Source organism: Panthera onca, chromosome C2 (genome assembly GCF_046562875.1).
Source record: "Panthera onca isolate mPanOnc1 chromosome C2, mPanOnc1 haplotype 2, whole genome shotgun sequence".
NCBI classification, from domain to species: domain Eukaryota; kingdom Metazoa; phylum Chordata; class Mammalia; order Carnivora; family Felidae; genus Panthera; species Panthera onca.
In genome coordinates, this window is record NC_138347.1 from 59,742,391 (window position 1) to 59,768,579 (window position 26,189).

The window sequence follows — 26,189 nt, forward strand, 5'->3', positions numbered from 1 at the left end:
TTATTTCTTTGTGTTGTTTGATTGCAGAGGCTAAGACTTCCAATACTATGTTGAATAACAGTGATGAGATTGGACATCCCTGTCTTGTTCCTGACCTTAGGGGGGAAGCTTTCAGTTTTTCCCCATTGAGGATATCAGTGTTGGGTCGTTCATATATGGCTTTTATGATCTTGAGGTATGCTCCTTCTATCCCTACTTTCTTGAGGGTTTTTATCAAGACAGGATGCTGTATTTCAAAATCCTTCCTATTTTCTAAGTGACTAAATGTCACCTGCATCTAGTCATCTCTGATCTCCTCTTATCTCTCCATTAAAAGCATATTTGTTGCACTGCACACCACTAAAATTATTTTCTTTGCACTTTGATTTTGACATCTGTTCACTACTGCCTTCTAATACAGTCAGCTGTTTCCTACCAGCTTACAAGCTCTCTAAAGCCAGGGTATAGGTCTTATTCTTCTTTGTACTTCACCAGCACTTTTATAGGACATTTTGTATTCTGAGACAAAACATATTAGAAGATAATGTTTCAAGGATCTTACATACCAGGATCTTAGATTTGACACTTGAGAAATGAAAACATTTTATGTGCATGTCTTTGATTTCATAGGAAACTGCATCATGATCTTCTTCTTCCTCCTTTATAGTTGGAAGTGGAGTTTCAAGAACATAGCCATTCTCACAGAAAATCAGTAAAGTACTTTCAGGCTAAAAAAGAAAGATTAAATATATCATTTACATTTAGGCAAGTTTTCAGAAGCATAGCTCAAAAAGATTATAAATGAGGAAAAATATCATTGCTATATATACTATACACTTTTGAAAATTAATACTTAATTCCTTACTTCAGTAATAAATCATCTTACTAATCACTATGTACAGTTATTAATATCAATTATATTACTATTAATAAGCTAAATGTTAAAATTAGATTTATATTTGTTTCCCTTATAGATGCCATAACATATTTTCTGAGCCAAAAATGCAGTTGCAAAATATGTTTGCCCAAAGGGCAGAATGTTGAAATTAGGAATGCCAAGGGAAACATGCAGTGTGTGGATGGCACATACAGTCTCAGCCTCCTTTGATGGATCATCCTCCATCTGCCCAAGTTCATTAATTGTGGACATTTCCAAGGTTTTTGTCCTGTACCCTCTTCTCCTCTCACTCCATAAACATTCCCTGGGAAATCTTATAGGCAACCCAAAGCTTCATTACCATTCATGCACAATTAAATTCTGAGTGAATCTATCTCTAGGCCAGACCTCTCCCTTGAGCTCCAAAATCACATATTTAACCATGTATGGGAAATCCCCATCTTTTTTTAATGCCTATTTATTGTTGAGAAAGAGGGAGGGAGAGTGCAAGTGGGGGAAGAACGGGGTGGGGGAGGAGACAGAGGCCCATCTTGATACTCCATAGACACATTATTCAAAATTTTTATTCACTCTGTCATTCTATAATTATTATGTATAGACTATGTATCTAGCATTTTGTAGTGCACTAGGGGTAAAATTATAAGAAAAATAAATACAGTGTCTGGCATGATGTAGTTTACCTCCAACGAGAGGGCCTGTCATTCAACAAATCCTATAAATAAATGTAAATTGTAACCGCAACAAGTGTTGCAGGAGTGCCACCAGAATAAAGGAGGCTGTGTAAGGCTTCCCGAGAAGCTGGTATCTAAGCTTCAAGGTGAAGGAGGAGCAGAAGACAATTACAGAGTAAGGTGTGGGTAGGTTTGAAGGGTGTGCTATACAAAGGATATACCATCTCCAAATATCCAGTGGCACATCTGGGCTTTTAAGGAATTTATGGGCTTGGGAGTGAGAAGAGAGATCAGGACAGAGCCTTAGGGAAACAATACTTAGGAACTGGGTGAGGGAGACTGAAAAGGAATGACAAGATGTAGACGAGGGAACTAGGAGAGCATAAGGTCACAAAAGCCAAAGGGAAGTGGTATTTAAAAGAGAAAGTAAGGGTCAACAGGTTCAAATGAGGCTAAGAGGTCAAGAAAGAGAAGAATGGAAAATGTTAAATGGATGGATATCACTGGTGTCTTCACAGGAGCTGATTTGGTAGAATGATGAGAGTAGATACTAGCAAAAGTCAATAGAAATAATCAATCCTCTTAGAAAAGTCAGAAGGAGAAAGATGGTGCAGCAGCTAGAGGAGAACAGGAGGTCAAGCAATTTTTTTTCCCAATGGGAGATACTTGAATATATTTAAATGCTGATGGAAATGATCCAGTAAACAGGTGAGGCTAAATTTATATGACAGAAAAGAGAAAATAAGTAATATGAAATCTTGAAAAAAAGTGGGAGAGAGTACAATCCAAAGGACAGTACTCAGAATTGGCTCCATGTGGGAAGGAAGAGGGCACCTCTATTATAAAAAAGGGAAGAGGGCAGGCAGGTGCAGAGGTAGACAGGAATTGATGTCGGATAGTAGGAAGGACCAATTGCCTCCTAAGGACAAATTGCCAACAGTTTGCATGAGACCTAGAAGCCAAACACAAGGCAGTGTCCTAGAGCTTTGGGCATTCTCTCAGAGATGAAGAGACAAAAGCTGAAGTTCAAAGCTACTCAAACAAATTAGGACTTGAGAGGACAGGATTCCAGCGAAACGGGAAATGCGTCAAAGTGAACCTGACGTTCTGCTGGGCCTTTGCCGTAAAGCATTTACACCTCTAAACTGCGTGGGTACAGGGTTTGTTCATTTCCTCCAAATGGTCCATTAGTTTTCACTTCACTTTCATTTATTTGAATGCTATTTACTTTTATGTACAGTATTATGTTTACATCTAGGATATCGAAGAGAAGGCAGGGATGTTTAGGATGCATAATCAAAGAAGCTTAGTGAACCACTGAAGGGCAGGGTGGTTAGAGGTAAGGAAGAGATTGGAATGATTCTCAAGATTTTCTGGTTTCAGCAACAGAGAACAGTGGCCCCAGAATAATGTAGGCAAAAGAACATGTCTTAGAGAAACTAAGGAGTTTCATTTAGACACTTCAAAATTACCCCCAAAATTCAAAAGATCACCAAATTCTGTCAATTCTACCTCATACATAGCTCTCGTCCACATAGTATTTCATGCCCTGGTCACATGTCTGGAACACAGCTGCCCAATTGTCCCATCTGCCTCTCATCTGCCCAAAGTGATCACGGTAGTGACCACAGCAGGCCGAATGATTCTCTGTGCACGTTTCCTTATTGGAAACACAAATTATAAATAATGCACAGAAGTTTAATGCATTCAGGAAGGCAGGAGGTCTGACCATTGAGAGCTAGTGGAAGCTAACATCTATGGCGATTTAGACAACTAAAGTATGCAGGATATCAGCTACATATGGTCATTTACCTTTTTCCACATCTCTATTGAAATATAACGATAGATGGTTTGATACATGTATATATTGTGAAATGAGGGTAATTTTCTTTGACATTAGTAATTCCCAAATAATATTAGAAATACAAGCACTAATTGGCAGCACTGCCTGAAATAACTTTTGAATTATGTTGGGGGGGTTTCGTCTCATGCCTATTAAAAAAAAAATTTTAGCTTCTTATTTTAAAACAATTTTTGATTCACAAGAAGTTGCAAAGATAGTACAGAGAGGAACCATGTATCCTTCACCCAGTTTTCCCCATTGGTTACTTCTTAGGCAACAATATGGAAACCAGGAAATTGACATTAATATAGAATGTGTGTAGAGTTCTAGGTCATTTTATAGGTGTAGATTTGTGTAACCATTCACCACAATCAAGATGCAAAACTATCCCATCACCATAAAGATCTTCCTCAAGAGGCCCCTCTATAGTCACACCCACCACCTTCCCACCCACCATTCCTAACTTTTTTGGATTTTTTACTTTGAATCTAAGGGAAATGATTAAAGGGTGTACATAATACCACATGTTGTGTTCATGCTTTAACACAGAGCTCCCTTGGCAGCTTTTGTTTCCTTCACCTAAACCATCTGCACTTACCTTCTCTCCAAATGCCCACATCCTACCAATTTCTCAAAATTAAGATAAAATAGTACAAAATAAGTTATGTTAACTTATCCCCTTCTTGACATTTCCCTGCTCCATATTCAGAGCACATATTGTCTATACCACTGATATTTTAGTCACCAATTCCCTTGTGAAACCTTGTATTGTTCTGTGATAGTTATTTCACTTCTTAAATAGGTGCATTTTTTTCTCTTTCAAAAGAGATTGTTTTATACTGCTTATTGAATACATCAGTGCCTAGCAAAGATGAAAAAAATGAGTATGTTAACTTAAAAAAAAGTTTTTTCTATATACCACTATATTGTTATAGCCCTTTTCTTTAGAAGAGTTTAAAGTAGGTTACACATGTTACTTCAATAATCCTGACAACACCTCCATGCAGTTCATCACTATTATTTTAATTTTTTTTAATGTTTATTTATTTTTGATAGAGAGACAGAGTGTGAGCAGGGGAGGGCAGCAAGAGAGGGAAACACAGAATCCAAAGCAGGCTCCAGGCTCTTAGCTGTCAGCACAGAGCCTAACGTGGAGCTCAAACCCATGAACCATGAAATCATGACCTGAGCTGAAGTCAGAAGCTCAACCGACTGAGCCACCCAAGCATCCCAGTTCATCACTATTATTATCCTAGAACCCAGTACAGCACCTGGTTTAGACACTCAATCAATATTTAGACAACTGAATTATCCTATGCTTGAACTTAGGGAAATTAGAGGTATTAAATAAGATCAATAGTCAATACCTAATCACCAGCTGATGTTAGGAAAGTGTCAATAGGAGATTAGAAGACAAAATGGAGGTAGAAGGGGGGTAGAAGAGAAGTAAAGAGCTAAAGATGAGGGCAAGTACATTCAGACCTTCGAACTGAACTTCTGAATGTCAAAAAGACTGACAGATCCAAGCCAACACATTACAACATATGTATCTCAATAGAGTCACCATTGTTACTAAAGCAAAGCCTGATAGACCCCAATGTTCTCAGAGGGGATCATGACCAACTAATTAGAGCATGGAAGAGAGAGGAGATAGTGAGTAGGACATTGGGCTCCTCAGTGATACGCTACTAGCCAAGCTAAGAAGCATTCCTGACCCCTCACTGCAGGACCCAGGAGTGGGACTAATCATTCCACCTGCTATTCTCTATCTTCCAGATCACTTCATTATACAGTAATTTAGATTTAAGCATGAAGACAAATAATAATTACTCACATGGGAAACTGAAGACCACACTAACTGGCAAACAGGTCCAGGAGTAGTAATATAACCAATTGGCTTATAATCCTTTTCTACCTCGAAGAAGAAGACGGTTTGATCTCTACTCTAAGAAAAAGAGAAATACCCATCAAATATGTATTCTTTTTGAAATCTATCCCACAGAGTATAGAGTATCATTTAATAGTTACAGTATACCCACTGTATATTTATACCTATGATAATCATAGATCCCAGATTATGCTGGGAAAATTCACATTTCAAGTATTTGCTTCATGTCCCCCATGAGAATGTCTGACAAACCAAGTGTTGCAATATCCTTCTGAAAAAAACGATCACCATACCTGTACATAGATTAACTCACCAAAAGCTCCACAAAGCATATGCTCCCTATCAATGCATGAAAATTTACATATTCTCTTCACTTATGGCAATTTTATATACGAACGTACCTATATGATAGAATATTGATTATGCATAACACTGATCATAATTCCCAGTTGAAATTTTCCATTCATTTAAAATAAGCATTAGAACTCAATTTGCAAGAAAATTTTGAAATGTCATGCACTGACTACACTTAAAGAATATGAACACAAAGAAAGCAAACTGCATTTTTCTCAAAACTGCACATCAGCAAAAAGAAAAAAAAAGTGTACCTCAGCAAATACGTTATATCAAGTAGGAAGACTGATAAGACAAGTTGAACCATGAAAGCTCAATAAGAAACAAAAGGAAATCTACCACTTACCCCTGTAGCTAGAATTTCTCCATCACGTTCATAAGCTAAGGCAGTGACACGAGCAGTATGGGGCTTGAAAACCTGTTTCAAATTAATATCTGCATCTGAAATTTTCTTCCGTCCTGCAAAAACTGTGAGCCCTTTTGGATCATAAAGTTCAAGAATTCGAACAACTCCATCTTCGAATCCTACGATAATCTGTGCTCCAGTGTAGCTTACCTTGGATAAAAATTAAATGCAACAAATGTGAAATTAGTTGATTCAGAAAGTTGTGCTACATAACAGATAACTTTGTATTTTATTCAGCTAAGTAATTTAATATTGACTGTTCACTGCTAATTCCTTATATCACTTTCTGGTAACCTCTATTTTAGAACAGCTCCTTATCATTGCTGATCGTGAGACAGGTAAATAATGGCAATTCAAGCACTGGAGCAAACGTTGGCGGCACATCCTTCTACCACATGCCAGGCACCTATCACCAGCTACCCAAGGGTGTGCATAAACAGTTTGTCCCTGGTTTCACAGAATTTAGGATCTAGTGGGAGGACAAACATTAATCACACAGATGAGTGTTAAATTCTGAACAGCAATAAACACTAAAGGAAAGAAATGATCTCGGAGAGCATATAACAAAGAAAGCTGACCTAGACTGAGGACTTCTTTAAAGAAGAGATGGTGGAGCAGAGATCAGAAAGATGCCCAGAAATTAACTAAGTCTAGGGAGGTGGGAGAAACACTCCTGGGAGAAGACATAGCTTGTGGAAAGGTCATGTGGCAGGAAAGAACGTAACTCAGGAAAAAGTTTGACTACAGCAGACTGAGTGAGGGAACAGGGCTTCCACAAGAGGCCAGAGAGGGGGATAAGCAAGCACCAGGTCAAAAAGTAGCTTATAAGGATAGTCTTCATCCCAAGAGCAGTGGGAAGCCATTAAAAGGTTTTTAGTTGGGGGCTTGGGTATGTGTGGGTAAGGGAGGTGATGTGACCAGACTTGATATTACAGAAAAGTCATCCTAGATGCATTGTGCAAAACAGAACCGAGATGGCCTAGATAGGATGCAGGAAGACCTTTGGAGACCTTTGAAGAGATGGCTACCTTACTCCAGGAGAGTGATTATGATCACTGGGTTTGAGGTGGCATTGCAGAGAGGAAGGATATGGACATAGTTTAGAGAGAGTTATAATGGTCCTATTTGGTGACAACTGAATATGGGGGAGGAGGACAGAGGGATTACTGAGACATTTACTGAGTTAGGTAACACTAGGAGGAAGCCAAGCACGTGTGTGTGTGTGTGTGTGTGTGTGTGTGTGTGTGTGTGTGGTTTGTTGCTGCCATTATTGTTTTGGAGGGGGGCTGGTGGGAGGCCAACAGAGTATCATGAATCTAGTCTTGGAGACATTGGGATTGAGGTCCCCTGGGAAACTCAAAATGAGGATGGCACATGGTCTGCAGCTCCAAGAAGTATGGGCTGGAGAAAGAAATCTAGCAACGTCTGAATATACTAAATCTGCTATCTTGGAAGGCATTCAGGAGAAAGGCAAGAGCCCTGCTGTTCTTTAGAGCAGAGCGATCATCCCTGAGGCCAGGCAGTTATGAGAATCTTGGTAATAAGAAAACTGTACTCCATCCAATTCCTTGAATGTTGTTCATTCAATAAACATATACTGTGTGTCTAAATGTACTACAGAGGAACTGGAGGTTCAAAGAAGAATAAAGTGTGGTTGTCACCATGAAGAACAGTCTGGTGGGAAAGATACAATAAAGCAGTTTATCTTAGTACATTGTGATATGATAAGTGTCATAAAATTGGTATATAAGCAGCGCTTTAAAAAAAAAAAAAATCAGAGGAAGTAGTACCTAGCTCTACTAGAAGATAGGGACACAGAGGGCTATGTAGAGGAGATGATGTTTGACCTAAGCTGAGTCATAAAGACAGAGTTTTCTAGAGAAGCGAGAGGGCATAGAGAAAAGGCATTTCAATTCCAGCATGATATCCAATGATCATTACTTGGATATGAGACTAAAAAAGGGAAACATTCTATGGAAATCGAATGACCATCTGATAAATTATTTAATTATATAGCTGTATTTTAAATACTTCAGGTAAGAGTGTAAATGAAATGGAATAGAGTGAGCCAGGTTTGGTAAGACAAATACTCTGTGGTTTCTACTTGTTCTAAACCTCATCATTGTTCTGCTTCTATTCCCTGGCCTGAGTTGTCTTTCTGGTCTTGATTCTGTCACTAAATTCTCCTCCATTCTAGCCATGTCCACATTTATTTTGGTCCTGAAACATTTTCTCTTTGACTTCAACCCAAAACAGTAAAGATAAAACATTCCCCAAATACTCCCATGATATTTTGAAAAATAGCTGCAAATTCTTTGACATGCCTCCCACGGAGAAATCCCCTCCTTGAATCTGGGTGGGGCTTGTGACAGCTTCACTCAAGTGAGTATGGTATAAATGACATTATGTGACTTCCGAGACTGGTCATAAAAGGCCAGCAGCTTCGGCCTTTTATTGAAACACTAGATCTCGGAGTCATTAGCTGCCATGTAAGAAGTATGTGGCTGTCCTGAGGCCACCCTGCTGTGGTAAAGCCCAAGCCACAAGGAGAAGCCATTAAGCAGGCACTCCTGTTGACCGCCCAGCTTAGCTAGCCTTCAGCCCAGATGCCAGGCTTGTGATAAAGAAGACTTTACGTGATTCCAGCCCCCAGACACCATGATTTCCCAATCCAGAGAAAATGTGAGCAAAATAAAATGTTTGCTGTTTTATGCCACTACACTTTACGGTAGTTTATTGCATTGTAATGGATAAAGAACAATTCCCTACCTCTGCCTAATTTTCTTCATAGCTCTTATCATTATCACGTATGTTACTTATTTCTCTATTGTCCATTTCTGCTTCCTCCCTCCCACTAAAGCATAAGGTGTAGGAGGGCAAGTATTTTTGTCTTTCTCTTCCCTGTTACATTCCCAGAAGCTAGAACAAGCCCCAGCACACTGCAGGCACACCAGGAATATAACTAGAACGAATGAAATCAGAGTCTGATAGAGGATAGATACCCAAAGTTCTGTTGGGCAATAATTTTGTAACATGGAATGATTACTAACCTGCAGGTGGCATAAAAATAGATTTTTATTAAAACAGGACCATAACCACAAAAGCAAGGTAATGATATGATCTCTGTCACTAGATCTGAACTAGATTTGCATTATGAGTGAATAAATTAAGTTAAAATTTTTGTTTTCCTCTAAAACCCAGGGTATAAAATAGATTTCCAAGAAATAACACTGATAGGTCATATTTACCAATAGATCTTAGTAGAAGATCATCATAATAAACTCACCAGTCGGGGTACCCAGGTGAGGGCGGTACCTCCTTGTTTGAATCTCATCTGAGCCAAAGGAGTTTTGCCAGCAAAATCATAGATTCGAACAGAGCCTATAGAAAACCAGTTTTAAAAGAAATAAATTATATATATCTTTTTAAATAACTTTGGCTTCCTTTACATGTTGAGCATTATAACAAGAAATTTCACAAATAGTTCAATGAACCAATAATCTAATAGGCTTTCTTTAGTCAAAATTTTACATGTATATCTTCAACCAGGTAATTTGCAAGCATGGATAATAAAGAAAACAACTATTGATCAAGTTCACCTTGCACAGCCCACATAGATTCACCATACATGAGGAAGAAAGAACGAAGGTGAAAAATAAATAGGAAAAGCATGAATGTGGATAATGCCAAAATGAATAGCATCTTCATGAGCAACTTACTGTACCCTTAATCTCTCACAATAACCAAGGCTGCTGCACTTCAGTTTCTCTCCCCTATGTAAAAACTCACCTCTTTTGCAGCAAGAGGCTTCCTTTTGGAAAAACTGTCAAGTGCTTTTCATCAAACACATAGAAAATTTTATGTGGACAACAAAACAAAAGAGGCCAGCTATATTTTCATTTAGAGTTCTACTTACAGTCCAAGGCAGTAGTGGCCATGAGATAAGTGAGAGGAGAGACTGCCAAGGCTTCGATAGCTCCAGAATGGAAGGAGAAGAGGCAGTCTGGATCTTGGGTCTGATAATAAAAGAGACCCTATCAGATCTCAAAGGTAAGTTAACATCAAATTAAGGTCAAGTTTAAAAAATATGTACATAGGTGGGTGTCTGGGTAGTTCAGTCGGTTAAGCGTCCAACTTCGGCTCAGGTCATGATCTCATGGTTCGTGGGTCCGAGCCCTGTGTCCATCACTGTGCTGACAGCTCGGAGCCTGGAACCTGCTTCAGATTCTGTGTCTCCCTTTCTCTCTACCCCTCCCCTACTCACACTCTGTCTCTCTCTAAAATAAACATTAAAAAAATAATAGATTTATATATATAACCCTATAACACATGTGTGATTTTATCTGAATAGAAATTTTTAAAAGCATAAGTTAGATAGAGTGCTGGACTCTTGGAATTAGGAAAAGCAAGTATTGGAATTGTACTTGCAGCCTTTCCATTTCTTCACCAGTAAAATGAGGTAATAGCAAAAGCCTACCTGCTCATCAGGGTAACTGTGAGGGTTACAGAAGATCATATAAATGAAAATGCCATAAGTTTATGACAACTGTAAAGCACTTGATAACATTAGGCATTGTCAATTGCCACTTTTTTGGTGGATTTTGATAGAAGATACCTCCTTTTCTCTTTTATAAAATCAGAGAGAGAGATAATAAATTCTCAGGACCAGGACATGTTGGACAAGTTTTTGATGGGAACAATGATCAAATATGGCGAAAGATAAAGTATCTTTTAAAGAAGAATAACAGATTGTTATTATAAGAATTAGGAAAAAAGAAAAATAGGCAACTTACAATATTTGAAAAACTAAGGTCAAGCTTCCATATGGCTCCATTGGCATCCTAAAAAATTAAATACATAACAATAGTTTGTTTTATCATTTTGAACTTTTATCAAATAAAAAGAAATTTTCTTCCTGTGATCTAGTTAAAGGACAAACAGTAATACCAAAAGTTTACATATATTTTAAAGTGTGATTGAGGGCATCTGGGTGACTCAGTCAGCTGAGCATCCGACTTCACCTCAGGTCATAGTCTCAAGGTTGGGGAGTTCAGGCCTCACATTGGGCTTGCTGCTGTGAGTGCTTTTGATCCTCTGTCCCCCTCTCTCTCTGCCCCTCCCCACTCTCTATCTCTCAAAAATAAACATTTATAAAAAATAAAGTGTGATTGAAATTTAACAAAAGCAACTTCTATATATCTTAGAACACAAAATAAATGAAGCATTTTCGTATTACAAATAGTTTAATATAATAAGAATGCTAAGTGGTTTTCTGTGTAGAAGTCCCAATTGACTTGAGATAGAAAAGGCAACGATTTCTTTAATATCATTTTGTGTTAAAGCACAGTTTGCTGTAAATAGGGTTGTGATAGCTCCTAGGTATAGTGTGAGTGTTTGAATGGTTTTGTTGTGCTCCAGGAGTGGATGGAAGTGAATTAATAGAAAGACCCTAGCTACTACTGTGGTGCTTGAGTAGAATAGGGCGGAGATGGGTGTAGGTTTCTCTATAGCAGATGGAAGTCATGGGTGCAGGCCAAACTGGGCAGATTTACCAGTGGCTATAATGAATCCTACATCTCCAATGCGGTAGAGAATTGCTTGTAGGGCAGCAAATACCAAAATTAAGGATATATCAATAGTAGTTTTAATAGTAAAATGGACTTAGTAACACAGTGGCAATAAATTGTTACTACTTTAATTTTACGTGCAGGTATCTTTAAAGAGCCAAGAGGGAAGAATGCAACTTACTTGAGCCAACCAAATGTTATTTCCCATGTCGCTCATCTTTATCATAGAGAAGAGTTTGACATTCTTGCCTACTTGAAGCTCATTAATGGGCTCGATCTCTAACAATCCAGTCTCGTCTATAGTGTCAGCAGTATCTATGGTCTCAAAATCCCAGATCTTATAAAATAAGAAAATATTTCAATCAGCTGTTTCTGAATTTACATTTTCTGTAAGAAAAGGCTCTGACTTTTTTTTTCAAAAGTCATTTCTTCTTGTTGCATGCAAATTAGTGAGTAGGGGTAATGACAACACCAGCCAAAACTCAACCCCTGGGATATTGGTTCCAACTGGAAGATAATAAATTATGATCGTTTCCTTTGTATGGATGGAGCTTAGTGAGAAAACTCAGTCTGAATAAAAATTCTAATTAGCCCAGAGTAAACTTGATGTCAAGGGGTCTATCAGGTCTTTCTGCATGTAAAGTGGCCATTTGGAGTAAATGCTTTGGTTATTTGGCAAGACACTATAATGAGCCCTGTTTTGATTTTACCAGTGGGCCTCTGGAAAGGGGAAATAGACTTCATGATCCATACTCAATCCTCATTACAAGCAGAGAAAAGGTGTGTAGATGAGGTTGTCATGAGAAAGTGTTTTTAATCATTGATTTAGACTGTACTATTCAGGTAAGGATTGCTGTTCTGGGACAGACAACAGAACACTATGGAAAGCATGAGGGAGCAGTTTCACCTCACACAGCAGAGAGATTGAGAAGGACTTCCTGCACAAAGTGCCAGAGCCCACGCTGGATGGATCTGTTGACATACCCCACCCCGTTAACCCATACTCAATAACTCACCCTTAGGGAAAGTAACTTCAGGGAGGACTGGTGCTGTCCCATAGACTAGCCCCACAGGGGAGAGACCCAGATCCACAGGTCAGATGGACTCCTGGGAGTTGGGCTAGGTTTTTCCCAAAGGGTTAGAGGTAGAGATTTACTATAAAAGACTAAAGAGATTAGGGTGACATTTAAAAAGGAAGCCAGTTTAGAAATTAGTGGTGTTCATTAAAGGACCATCTGTGAAGTATTTAATTTCTTTAATCTTGAGATTTCCCTTCAGTTGGTATTTTGACATTTTGGGGTGACCTATATCTTAGATGGACAGTAAATATGCTATATGACAAAAGAAAGGACATAAAAATTTCCAGAGCAATTAGTAAAATCTAACAAAATTAAATTTAATATGGTAAACGCAAAAATTTATACTTGGGTTCAAAAAGCCAATGGTAAGAAGACAGACTGGGAGAGATATAGCTAGACGTTGTAATCTCAATATATGTCAACAGGGTGATGAGATTATTTTCTAAAATACAGTCTTACTTCTGAAAATAATACTTCCTAAGGAAAGTCCAGAGAATACTACCACTTTCTTGGAAAGGCACCATTAGGAATATGTGCCAAAAGGACCACAGGGCAAATCATAAGCCTCCAGGTTTGCCAGCAGCAGCAAGGTCCATATACATGGGTGGGTGGGAGAAGTGGTCTGATAACTACTAGGGGGACTTAGATGCTGGAGCAATGTTCCAGCTTAGCCCACACCATGGGCAAGATAGTGTCCACAGGGGAGGACAAGTGAGTTCACCAGTGTAAAGAGAAAAGAGAGGGGAATATCCACAGGCAAACCCTATCAGCTCACTTTTGAGTGTATTTCTAGTTAGTAACCTCAGTCAAAAATAAGAATGTTTGGTACTTTCATCCCTAAAACATGACCCATTCACACTGTGTGTTTTGAAAGGACACCTGTGTCCACTGTTTATAGTCTGCTAAAATAGGTTTTCATTTTCCCAAACTACTATTTCAACCAGAGAATCAAAATAACAAAAGGTCCCCTCAGAAAATGTCACTGCTAAGATGCTATAAATTAATTTTGACTAGAATTTAAATATTTACCACAAGGAAAGTATGATTTTAAATGCGCTGGCCGTAGGAGTAAATGACCACAGATGTCCTTTATAAAGTGACCTTTGTGAGAAGTAAAAATCTGATAACACCAGTAGGGCGATCTGTAAGTCTTTGATGTGGGCGCTCCTGACCAAGCGTCAAGAAAACTTACCCTAATACATCCATCTGCCCCAATAGTGATGACTTCACCCTCATCCAGCACTATCTGGTTAATGGGACCCTGATGACAAGACTTCCTTGCAGCTCGACAGAGCTCAACTTTGATGAGGCCGCCTTCCCACACCAGCATGTTGCCCCACTCTGACCCTGAGAGCACCTGGCAGGGATGCAGAAAGGGAGGAATGTGCATTAAAACAGACAAACATGGATATTTATGCCTCACATTCAGGTGAAATTTATTTTCAAAGATTTTGTACTTACATAATCAAGATAAGCAAAGTAAGTATAGAAAAATAAGAAAATGTAGAAATGAAAATTCACTACTTCAAAAACAAGCACTAATCACATTGCGATGGGTTTCCTCCTAGCATTATGCACAGTGTTACATCACCGTGATTACGCTCTAAGTTGCTGGTAATTTTTCAAATATATCTGAAATAACCTTCTTTGCCTAGCTCTTAAGGGCCTAATCCAGGAGTGGAATTACGGAGTCAAAAATTAGAGACATTTTTAACCTCTCGATAGATGAGATTCTACTTTTTAAGAGTGATAATATCAAATGTTACAAGTTTTTTAAACTGTGAACTCAGAAAAATTACTGAACTCAGAAGATTATAGCATAATAATATCTAATTTCAAACAAGAACAATCATCTGGAACCAGTTCCTATTAATCCACTTAATCCAGCACATCCAAGTATGTACCGCCAAACACTAGTTCTTAGGAATTTTAACTGGTATTACATAATAAGTCATACTAATTAAGTATCGATTCTGTGCCAAGTGATACTTGAGCACTTTACATACATTAATCTTAAAACCTCATATGAACTAGGTATATTTATTGAGGGTACCATGTACAGTTATGCAGGTTGGCCACTTTATTTTCCCAGAAAACATAGTTTTCCTCATTCACACAAGGGAATCATATGGATCAATAGGAGTCCTAACTATTATTATTCCCATTTTACAAAGAAAAAAACTGAACAGAACAGTTAAGTGGCTTGCACAAAATACCAATAGGAATCAGGATTTTCACCCAGGAACCTTGGCTCAAAAGCTCCTCTTCTGACTAACATTAACTCAGAAGACATATGCTTGGATAAACAAAATCAGACAACTTTCTTTTCTTTAGGATCCCCTGGAAACTTTAACATAGGTCACTGAAAGAAATTTCTAGATACAAAGGAATTTGACCAGGAAAGTCTTATTTTTACAGAGATTCTGTGCAGGCTAATATTCCATGAAACACCTTTGGGGAAACTCGGATCTAATTCTTGCCTGCCTGCTCCAGCGTTCTGCACCCCATTTCCTTCATGCCAAGTAATTTACTCCATCTTTTCTACATCCCCAGTCTACTAATCTTATCCATTCTACCTGGTTTACCTATTATTAAACCTCAGCTAACTTTGGATAATCTTTATCTCTACTTGCTTTCTTCTGTCCAGTGACAAAACCACCCAAAGCCACTGATACCTGGAAGACTTTCCCTTCTGAAATGTCACTCACATCTAGCTTTCTTTTTCCATTTGTCCTGAAAAATGAAATGAAAGTAATATCTTTCTTCTTAGGTCATCTCCTTGACTCCAGATTTTCCTTCCTCCAACTCATTTGGCATTTTGTGGCCATATTAATACATAACTTCATTTTCAACTCTACTCTTCCAATGTATAGTAGTTCTGGCTGGCTGTTAATCTCCTCATACACTAACTAGGACCCAACCATACTTCTCAACCTAGTTTCCCACTCTTTCCCAACATAAATGCTCCCTCCTAAGTAGAATTCCGAATATTAGCTATTTATTCCTAACTCTAAACATTTCCTTTTGTGTGTCTCTCATTTAAAATGGCTTCTTTTTTCTGCACAGTGAAGGAAACCATCAGCAAAACTAAAAGGCAACTGACAGAATGGGAGAAGATATTTGCAAATGACATATCAGATAACGGGTTAGTATCCAAAATCTATAAAGAACTTATCAAACTCAACACCCAAAAACAACACCCAAAAAACACCCAAAACACCCAACACCCAAACCCAACAAACAAAACACCCAAAACACCCAACACCCAAAAAACAAAGAATCCAGTGAAGAAATGGGCAAAAGACATGAATAGACACTTCTCCAAACAAGACATCCAGAAAGCCAACCGACACATGAAAAAATGCTCAACATTACTCATCATCAGGGAAATACAAATCAAAACCACAATGAGATACCACCTCACACCTGTCAGAATGGCTAACATTAACAATTCTGGCAACAACAGATGTTGGCCAGGATGCGGAGAAAGAGGACCTCTTTAGCATTGTTGGTGGCAATGCAAGCTGGTGCAGCCACTCTGGAAGACAGTATGGAGGTGCCTCAAAAAAACTAAAAATCGAACAACCCTACGACCCAGCAATTGCACTATTAGGCATTTATCCACAGGGTACAGGTGTGCTGTTTCGAAGGGACACATGCACCCCCATGTTTATAGCAGCACTATCAACAGTAGCCAAAGTATGGAAAGAGTCCAAATGTCCATCGATGGATGAATGGATAAAGCAGATGTGATACACACACACACATACACACACACACACACACACACTGGAGTATTACTCGGCAATCAAAAAGAATGAAATCTTGCCATTTGCAATGATGTGGATGGAACTGGAGGGTATTATGCTAAGTGAAATTAGTCAGAGAAAGACAAAAATCATGACTTCACTCATATGAGGACTTTAAGAACAAAACAGATGAACAATAAGGGAAGGGAAACAAAAATAATATAAAAACAGGGAGGAGGACAAAACAGAAGAGACTCATAAATATGGAGAATAAACTGAGGGTTATTGGAGGGGTTGTGGGAGGGGGGATGGGCTAAATGGGTAAGGGGCACTAAGGAATCTACTCCTGAAATCATTGTTGCACTATATGCTAACTGATTTGGATATAAATTTAAAAAAATAAAAAATAAAACAAGTTAAAAATAAATAAAATGGCTTCTTTTCTCCCTACATACACATGAATCCTACGGAACCTTTTAAAGATCTATCTTGTGGCATGTTTTAACCATCTTTATCCTAGCTTAATTCTTGTAGGATTCAGAATTTGAAGCTAAAATGACTTATGATCATTTTATAGGTTTGGATATGTATTTAACCAGCATCCAAGAATTGTTATTTCCTCCCACACAACATGATTTCAGATTGAGAATATCTACTAGGTAGATACTAGGTAGAGAATATCTACTAGGTATCCCATTTTGTTCCTCAAAATTATATTTGTATGTTGGCATTTACTTATAACGGAGACATTCACAAATAATACTATATAACTCATCCTAATAGGAAGCCAAATGCATCATTAATGCAGAACTGACCCTATAGGCAAGATGCTCATAAATTTTGTAAGAGGAAGAGAGAAGATAAACTAACAATGTTACAGAATAAACAGGCACAGTGAGTCTGTAGGAGCCACTATAGGGTGGTTCAATCTTCCTAAATAATAATCTGACAATAAAAACAAAAGCTGCAAGACTATATACAACTTTGAGCCAGGAAGTCCTCTTGGACCATCATGACAAAAGAGGAGGGAAAGATAAACATTATAAACACTGCAACTCCATGATGTAATAAAAAGCGACAATATGTCACTATGTTAATATGTTAAATATGTTATGCATTTGTATAATATTTAGTAGACACAAAACAAAAATATTTATATGTGGATTAGAACAATTCTGTGGAAGTATATTAATTAAAATTGATAATCTGAAGAAGCAAAATGAAATGTTCATTATATTCACAATTATAGTATTCATTAGTACTAACATTGGCAGTGCTTTTTACAATGTATAATGTGCTTTCATCTATTTTCATCACTTGGAAACATAATCTTATTATTGTAGAATAGTGGCTACACTCACCTTCCCATCTGGTAGCTCCATGTAACCTTCTATATCAGTAGTGGCTGTTTTGCCAAATCGACCCAATGAACCCTGAAGTTTGAGACCAGTGAATGTTAGAGCCATTTCCCAGAACCTGTAAACAAACCAGAAGGTGACTGAATGTACCTCAAAGAGGCTTTATTTATTTTTATTATCACCCAAGCATTTACATGTTTCATCGTCACATATTATCTCATTTATTCATTCATCTAATATGTATTAAGTATCAACTACCTGTCAGGAAAGCTCTAAGCAATATGAATTCAGCATTGAGCAAAACAGACAAAATAAACTCCCTGCCTTTGTGGATATTATATCTGAGACTCATGCTGTCCTATGCAGTCAACTGTAGCCAAGTTTGACTATTTTAGCTTAGACTTAATAAATTAACACTAAATAAAATTTAAAGCTCAGTGTTTCTGTCAGACCGGCCAATTTCAAGTATTCAATAGCTACATGTAGCTAGTGTCTACTAGGTTGGATAGCACAGAACATTCCATCCTGGCAGAAAGTTCTATTGGATACTACCATTTTATAACATGTAAAAGTTTTCCAAAAAATTCTAATTTCTTGCTGTGTAACTTAAGAGTGAGTTTCTAAATAACACTGTGCCCTCATTCCTTCATGTATACAGTGACCATATTAGTACCAACCTCATAAAATTATTGAGAAATGCTTAGAACAATGCCTAGCACATAAAAGCAGTAATAATCAACATTTATTCATTAATATTTCTTATTAATAGTCTAAGCAATGAACTGTCAGATGATGAAAACCATGTAGGAAAAAGAATCTGGTCTACCAACTAGATATAAAATAGATAATGGATGATATCAACAAGCCAATATGAAGCCAAAAGCTTAAATAACAAACATCCTTCTCCAAGGCTATGGTAGGTCCTCTGTTCACACATTTCCATATGCTTTGTTTCTTTCATAGCACTTCACACATGAAATTATTCCATTTCCATCTCTCTACAAAGACACAGTACATAGAAAATATGCACCTTACTAAATGATGGGCAAATGTAAAAGAATTGGACATTTTTAGCCTATAGCTAGCAGAAGATTACTTGAGAATTCCCCCAAGCTTCTACTTAAAATCTGTTCAATTAGGGGCGCCTGGGTGGCTCAGTCGGTTAAGTGGCCAACTTCGGCTCAGGTCATGATCTCGCGGTCTGTGAGTTCAAGCCCCGCGTCGGGCTCTGTGCTGACAGCTCAGAGCCTGGAGCCTGTTTCAGATTCTGTGTCTCCCTCTCTCTGACCCTCCCCCGTTCATGCTCTGTCTCTCTCTGTCTCAAAAATAAATAAACGTTAAAAAAAATTTTTTTTTAAATAAAATCTGTTCAATTATTCTATATTTCTAATGAATGAATAAGAATAGGGCCAGGTTTAAATTGAATTAAGAGAAACTTAGGTAAAAATGTCTTTCTCAAAAAGGATGCTGGAAATCTAGTCATGAGTAGTCCAAGGGTGGTGGTAGAAGATTGTTAGATAAATGCTTAAGACAAGGTAGAATGAAGACAGAACAGGACAAAATCATTCCATCCTAGAAAATAGAGCGGAGTATGATAAAGTGAAAACGACATGAAATTTAGACCCAGAGACTGAGATCAACAGTAGACTCTGTTGCAATTTAGTATTGAGGGCCCTGGGTTAGGAATGATTCTGTTATAATTCTTATTTTACAGATGAAGACTGAGTTCAGAGTCAAAATGACTTATCCATCATACAGTATTTCTACAAGTTTAATGGTGGGTCTGAAAAGTCAACATGCCATGTTAGTAAGACATTATACAAACCCTTTGAGGTGGTAAAGCCTATAAGGCAGTAGGCTACATTTAAAAGCCCTTCTTTAAAATAAAATAAAATAAAATAAAATAAAATAAAATAAAATAAAATAAAAGCCCTTCTTTCTATCTATAGTGTCTTTTTTTTTAAGTTTATTTATTTATGTTGAGAGAGACAGAGACAGCATAAGTGGGGGGTGGGCAGAGAGGGAGGGAGAGAAGGAGAATCCCAAGCAGCCTCCACACTGTTAGCCCAGAGTCTGATGCAGAGCTCAAACCCACGAAGTGGTGAGATCATGACCTGAGCCGAAACCAAGAGTTGGCCGCTTAACCAACTGAACCACCCAGGTGCCCCTCTGGTAAGAAAATCCCCATATCCAATTAGAAAAGCAGCACTACAGTTAAAGGTAACACATTTAAAAATTATCCTAATGTTAACATCAGCAAAGATGTCTCCAGCTGGTCACCTCTTAGAAAATATCATTAATGATAATCTACCAGCACCTGTATCAGTCACACAACCTACTTGATGTGGCCTGATCCCGATGTAGTCAGCTGCTCATCATCTTCAGGATTGAAAGTAACCTTAAAAACTTCCTGGGAAAAAGCTTTTGTCCTCAGTATGGGCTGTTCTTCTTTCCAGTTCCAGATGGTCAGCGTGTGATCAGGGCTGCTGCCAACAGAGGCTAGCAAGGTACCATCGTAGTTAAAATCCACGTAAGCATAAGCCAGCTCAGTCCCATCTGAAAGGGTGAATGGGAGGCCAATGAACAGAGGCAACACTTATCTCATTTTCTAAAGTGTATTCTTTTGAAAAGGAAAAGGAGAGAAAGAGAGAGCAAGCAAGCATCCTTGGTGATAAGCATTGACGAAAGAATGCCAAGAATCCCCAAAGAAACAATCCAAAATCATTCATCACCCTTGGCTTTAGAATGAATTATATTACGTGACTGGGGAGAGTGAAGAAATCTTAATCACATTTTGCAAGAGAAAAACACTTTTGATTGTTTTTGAGAACACATTCCAGTTTATGAAATGGGGGCAGGGGGACCCAAAATCATGTGAGATAGCAGAAAGAAATCAATCTATAATTAGAAACTTGCCACTGGAAAATTCGCCAAATAAAAATTAAGGACTTCAGGTTTCTGGTTATGCATGTAAGGAGCTTGGAAGTCACCATTCCATCCTAACAACAAATAAAAAGCTGAACACACTAAAAAATCAACAACTTTTCTTGGATTCATAAGTGAGGGAAGGACACAGGGCAAACGGCTGCTCCTGAGACTGGAGAGATACAACAGGGGAACACGAGCATTTGCAACTTACTATAGCAGGGACTCACAGCAGAAATAGCCAAAATATCTGAGCCAGGTAGTAAAACCTGAACTACCACTGATGAATTGCTGGAGGCTCAGCATGGACAAATCCGAGAGTTAAAAACTCCAGGAAGGGCCAGTCATAAGATGGCCCTCAAAATATTGTGAGCTTTATCTCCAGGAGCTTGACCAGGTCCCCACAGCAAACACCTAGAAAAAACCCTCAGGCTTTCAGCAGGGAGAGGGGAATAGGAACCATTTTTAAATACACCAGAACAGGTGCACCTGGGCGGCTCAGTCAGTTAAGCATCTGACTTTGACTCAGATCATGATCTCACAGTTTATGAGTTGGAACTCCGTGTCGAACTCTGTGCTGACAGCTCAGAGCCTGGACCCTGCTTTGGATTCTGTGTCTTCCTCTCTCACGGCTCCTCCCCCCTCCCTCCCTCTCTCTCAAATACATAAACATCTAAAAAAAATTGAAATACACCAGAACACTCTGCTCCTCTTAATGAGGCCTGTCCTCAGGAGAAACTAATTAACAAAAGCCTAACCAACCTAAATAACCTGGGGAAGGAAATACTCAACTCTAGCCATCCCGTCCCACCTGAGGGGGGAAAACTGCTAAGAAACATTTATGAAGTTCGGTCAAGAGAGGCTCCCTAAAAATTTGAGACCTAATCACAGAACCGTAGAACACTTCCCCTCCCTCCACACCTTACCACCATGTTATAAGAAGCCTATTTACAGCAATTATTTTTATCCACTACACCATGTCTGGCTACCAAGAAAAATCTACAAAGCATACAAAAAGGCAAAAAACACAGTTTGAAGAGACAGAGCAAGCATTAGAACGAGACATGGCACAGATATGGAAATATCAGATTGGGAATTTAAAACAACTATGATTAGGGTGTCTGGGTGGCTCAGTCAGTTGCATCCGACTTTACCTAAAGTTATGATCTCATGGTTCGTGAGTTTTAGCCCCACATCAGGTTCTGTACTGTCAGCACAGAAACTGTTTTGGATCCTCTGTCTCCCTCTCTGCTTCTCGCTTTTTCTCTCTATCTCTCTCTCAAAAATAAATACATATTAAATAAATAAGTAAAACAACTATGATTAATATGCTAAGGGAATAAAGCAGACAATATCCAGGAACAAATGGACAATGTAAGCAGAAAAATGGAAATCCTAAGAAAGAACAACAAGGAAAGGCTAGAGACATAAAACATTGTAACAGAAATGAAAAATGTCTTTGATGGGCTCATTAGTAAATTGGACACAGCTGAGGAAATCTCTGAGCTACAGAATATATCAATAGAATCTTTAAAACTGAAGAGCAAAACAGAAGCGATATCTAAGAACTATGGAACAACTACAAAAGATACAATGTATGTGTAATGGGAATACCAAAAGGAGAAGAAAAGAGAAAGGAAGAGAAGAAGTATGTGAAACAGTAACGACTGAGAATTTCCCCCAAATTACTATCAGACACCAAACCACAGATCCAAGAAGCTCAGAGAATACTAACTGGAATAAATGCCCAGAAAACTACAGAAAATGAAGATAAAGGAAGAACTCCTGAAAAAAGCAAGAGGGGAAAAACACCTTACCTAGAGAAGAATGAAAAACTATATCCAACTTCTCCTCAGAAACCACACAAGCAAGAAGAATGGACTGAGATATTTAAAGTGTTGAAGGGAAAAAACCCACCAACCTGGACTTCTGTACCCCATGAAATTATCCTTCAAAAGTGACAAAGATTTTCTCTGACACACACTGAGGGAATTTGTTGCCAGGAGACCTGCTTTGCAGGAAAAGTTAAAAGAAGTTCTCTGCACAGAAGGAAAATAATATAGGTCAGAAACACACATCTACATAAAGAGATGAAGAGCACTGAAGAAGGAGTAAGTGAATGTAAAATAAAAAACTTTTATTTTTACTATTCTTAATTGATGTAACAAATAACAGTTTAAGAAAAGAAAACGATAGAACAGTATCTTTCATGAACATAGATGTGAAATACCTCAACAAAATATTAGCAAATCGAATCTAATAATGTGCAGAAACAACTGTATTATTAGTTTGGGGATATCAACAAACTGATTTTAAAGTTCATACAGACAGGCAAAAGACCCAGACTAGTCAACATAATACTGAGTGAAAGGGGCAAAGTTGAACTGATACTACCTGACTTCAAAATATACCATACAACTACAGTAATCAAGATAGTATGATATTGGGGAAAGACTAAATAGACAAATGGAACAGAATAGAAAGCCCAAAAATAGACCCAGAGAAATACAGACAACTGATCTTCGACAAAGTCCTGAAGACAATATAGCAGAGCAAAGACAGTCTCTTCAACAAATGTGCTGGGCCACCTGGACATCCATAGGCAAAAAATAAACAAGCAAACAAATAAATTAATGAAAACATAGGCCTTACATCTTTCACAAAAATTAACTCAAAATGGATCACAAACCTAAATATAAAATGCAAAAAATGTAAAATTCCTAGAAGTTAATGTAAGAGACAACCTAGGTGACCTTAGGTATCATGATGCCATTTTAGATTCCACACGAGAGACATGATCCATAAAAGAAATCACTAATAACTAAACTTCACTAAAATGAAAACCTGCTCTGAGAAGGGCAATGTCAAGAAAATGATACAAGTCACAGACTGGGAGAAAAATTTGCAAAAGCATATGTGATAAAGGACTGTTATGCAAAGTATGCATATCCAAAATATGCAAAGAACTCTTAAAACTCAACAATAAGACATGAACAACTCATTTACAGAAGGGGCCAAAGGCCTTAACATGTAGCCTCACCAAAAATATGCAGATAACACAGAAACATATGAAAAGATGCTCCACATTCTACGTCATCGGGGAAACACAAACTTAAAAAAGGAGGTACCACTACACACCTATTTAGAATGGCCAACATCCAAATCGCTGAGGACACCAAATGCTGATGAGGATGTGGGGCAACTGGAACTCTCATACATTGCTGGTGGGAAAGCAAAATGGTACAGCCACTCTGGAAGACAGCTTAGCAGTTTCTTACAAGACTAAACGTACTCTTACCATAGGATCTAGTAATTATGCTCTTGGTATTTACCCAAAGTAGTTGAAAATTTATGTTCACACAGCAGCAACCTACACTCAGATGTTTATTGCAGCTTTGTTTACAACCTGCCAAAATTTGGAAACAACTAAGATGCCCCTCAATACACAAATGTACACTGGGGTACATCCAAGCAATGGAATATTTTTCAGCACCAAAAAGAAATGGGCTACCACGCCATGAAAAGCCAGGGAGGAATCTTAAATGCATATTACTAAGTGAAAGAAGTCAATCTGCGAAGCCTACGTACTGTATGATTCCAACTCTACGACATTCTGGAAAAGGCAAAACTGGGGAGACAATAAAAAGATCAGTGGTGGCCAAGGTGGGGACAGTTATGAATAGGCAGGACACAGAGGAATTTTAGGACAGTGAAAATACACTGTATGATATACTGATGCATACATTTATCTAAACCCATAGAATACAACACTAGGAGTAAACCCCAAGGGACACTATAGACTTTGGGTGATTATGATGTGCTAATGTAGGCTGATCTTCAGTAAATAATGTACCTGGTGAGTGATGTTGATAATGGGGAAAGCTATGCATGTGTGGGAGAAGAGGGATATGGGAGATCTCTGAACCTTCCCCTTAACTTTACCGTAAATCTGAAACTGCTCCAAAAAGCAGTCTTTTTAAAAAACTAACTACTAAAATTAATTATATGGAAAACAAAATTATACGAAAATGGTGGTGATTAATTTTATGTGAGGTTATTTCAATCTAGGTGGGCCTCAATCAGTTGAAAGTCCTTAAAAGTCAAAACTGAAGTTTCCCTGAGGAAGACGAAATTTTACCTGAACATGTAGCATCAACCCCTACCCAAGAACGTCCAGCCTGCCAGCCTGCCCTACAAACTTCAGACCTGCCAGCTCCCATAAGTACACGAGGCAAGTCCTTTGAACAAATCTCTCTTCTGTCTCCTCCTAGTTCGGTTTCTCTGGAAGACCCTGAATATCATTAACCTTGAACATGGAATATTTCAAAAGTTGTAGTGGGCTCACCTTGAAGGATTCTGTAGGGCCTCAAAGAAGGATATTCATAGATGATAATCTTTGGAAAAACTCCTTTTTCAGCGACAGTGAAGTAAGTTTTATCAGGATGAACCTATAAAAAGTAAAATCTCACTTAAATAATAAAAGGAAGATTTTCTTATAAATAGCCCTATTAATGCAGTATCTGTGATTTTATCATTTATTAGGATCCACTCCAACAGAAAACTAAAAAAAAAAAAATGGGCATCTGATACATACTTGGTAACAGATGTGATTTAAACTGAAGCCTTTACGAATATTCATTTTAAGTTTTGCTTTTGTTAATAAAGTCATCTCTACATCTGCAATTATTTTAACTGCCATCAGGAGAGCTAGAACAGTGGTTCTCAATCATTAGAGTGTGTCGGAACCACAGGGAGGGCTCGTGAAGGCACAGAGGGTAAGCCCTAGCACCGGAGTTCCCGACTCAGTACTTGAGGGCCAGGGGGCCCCAAAATTTGCATTTACGTCTCTAACAAGTTCCAGGTGATGCTGATGCTGCCGGCTTGGGAATCACTCTTTGAGAACAACCAAGTTAGATGAATTGTTTACCCTGCATAAATAAATCAACCTAAATTTTTGTACAGAAAAACTCATGTTTCCAGAGTAAGTTCCATCTCAGTTTAAAAAATTTCACCTTGGACAAATTTACCACAAATGGATATAAACTTACTAAAAGTGAGAAAGATACTATATTTCCAAGCCAGATGCAGAGGAAAAAAATAGTAAATATTTGTGGATAAACTATTTGCTTAGCATTTCGAATGACAGCCATATGAATTGTGAAGTGTATGTTTATTCTTGTTATTTTTGTTCATTGGTAAGCCAATGTGCAGGAAGAGTAAATGGATAGCCTAAAAATAAAACTAGGCTGTTTTGAAAACAAACTATTTAAGACACATATTGTGCTTTATAAAATTCTATTTTCAGGGGTGCCAGGTGGCTCAGTCGATTAAGCATGCAACTCTTGGTTTAGGCTCAAGTCATTATCTCATGGTTTGTGAGTCTGAGCCCTGCATCAGGCTCTGTGCTGACAGTGCGGAGCCTGTTTGGGATTCTCTCTCTCTCTCTCTCTCTCTCTCTCTCTCTCCCTCTCT

General features: G+C 38.1%; 1 protein-coding gene across 2 annotated transcripts in view; it reads right to left on the bottom strand.

The window, feature by feature from the left end:
• Positions 1-26,189, bottom strand: part of CFAP44 (cilia and flagella associated protein 44) — a 159,313-nt gene that overhangs the window by 113,280 nt on the left and 19,844 nt on the right. For both annotated transcript variants that reach the window (XM_078453008.2, XM_078453009.2), the window contains exons 6-16: positions 25,063-25,165; positions 20,132-20,348; positions 17,796-17,910; positions 13,878-14,042; positions 11,788-11,943; positions 10,833-10,880; positions 9,956-10,055; positions 9,326-9,420; positions 5,980-6,189; positions 5,226-5,336; positions 546-707 (exon numbers count right to left, since the gene is read on the bottom strand). In XM_078453008.2, coding sequence (XP_078309134.2) covers positions 546-707; positions 5,226-5,336; positions 5,980-6,189; positions 9,326-9,420; positions 9,956-10,055; positions 10,833-10,880; positions 11,788-11,943; positions 13,878-14,042; positions 17,796-17,910; positions 20,132-20,348; positions 25,063-25,165 — 1,482 coding nt within the window. The remainder of the gene's footprint in view (positions 1-545; positions 708-5,225; positions 5,337-5,979; positions 6,190-9,325; positions 9,421-9,955; positions 10,056-10,832; positions 10,881-11,787; positions 11,944-13,877; positions 14,043-17,795; positions 17,911-20,131; positions 20,349-25,062; positions 25,166-26,189) is intronic.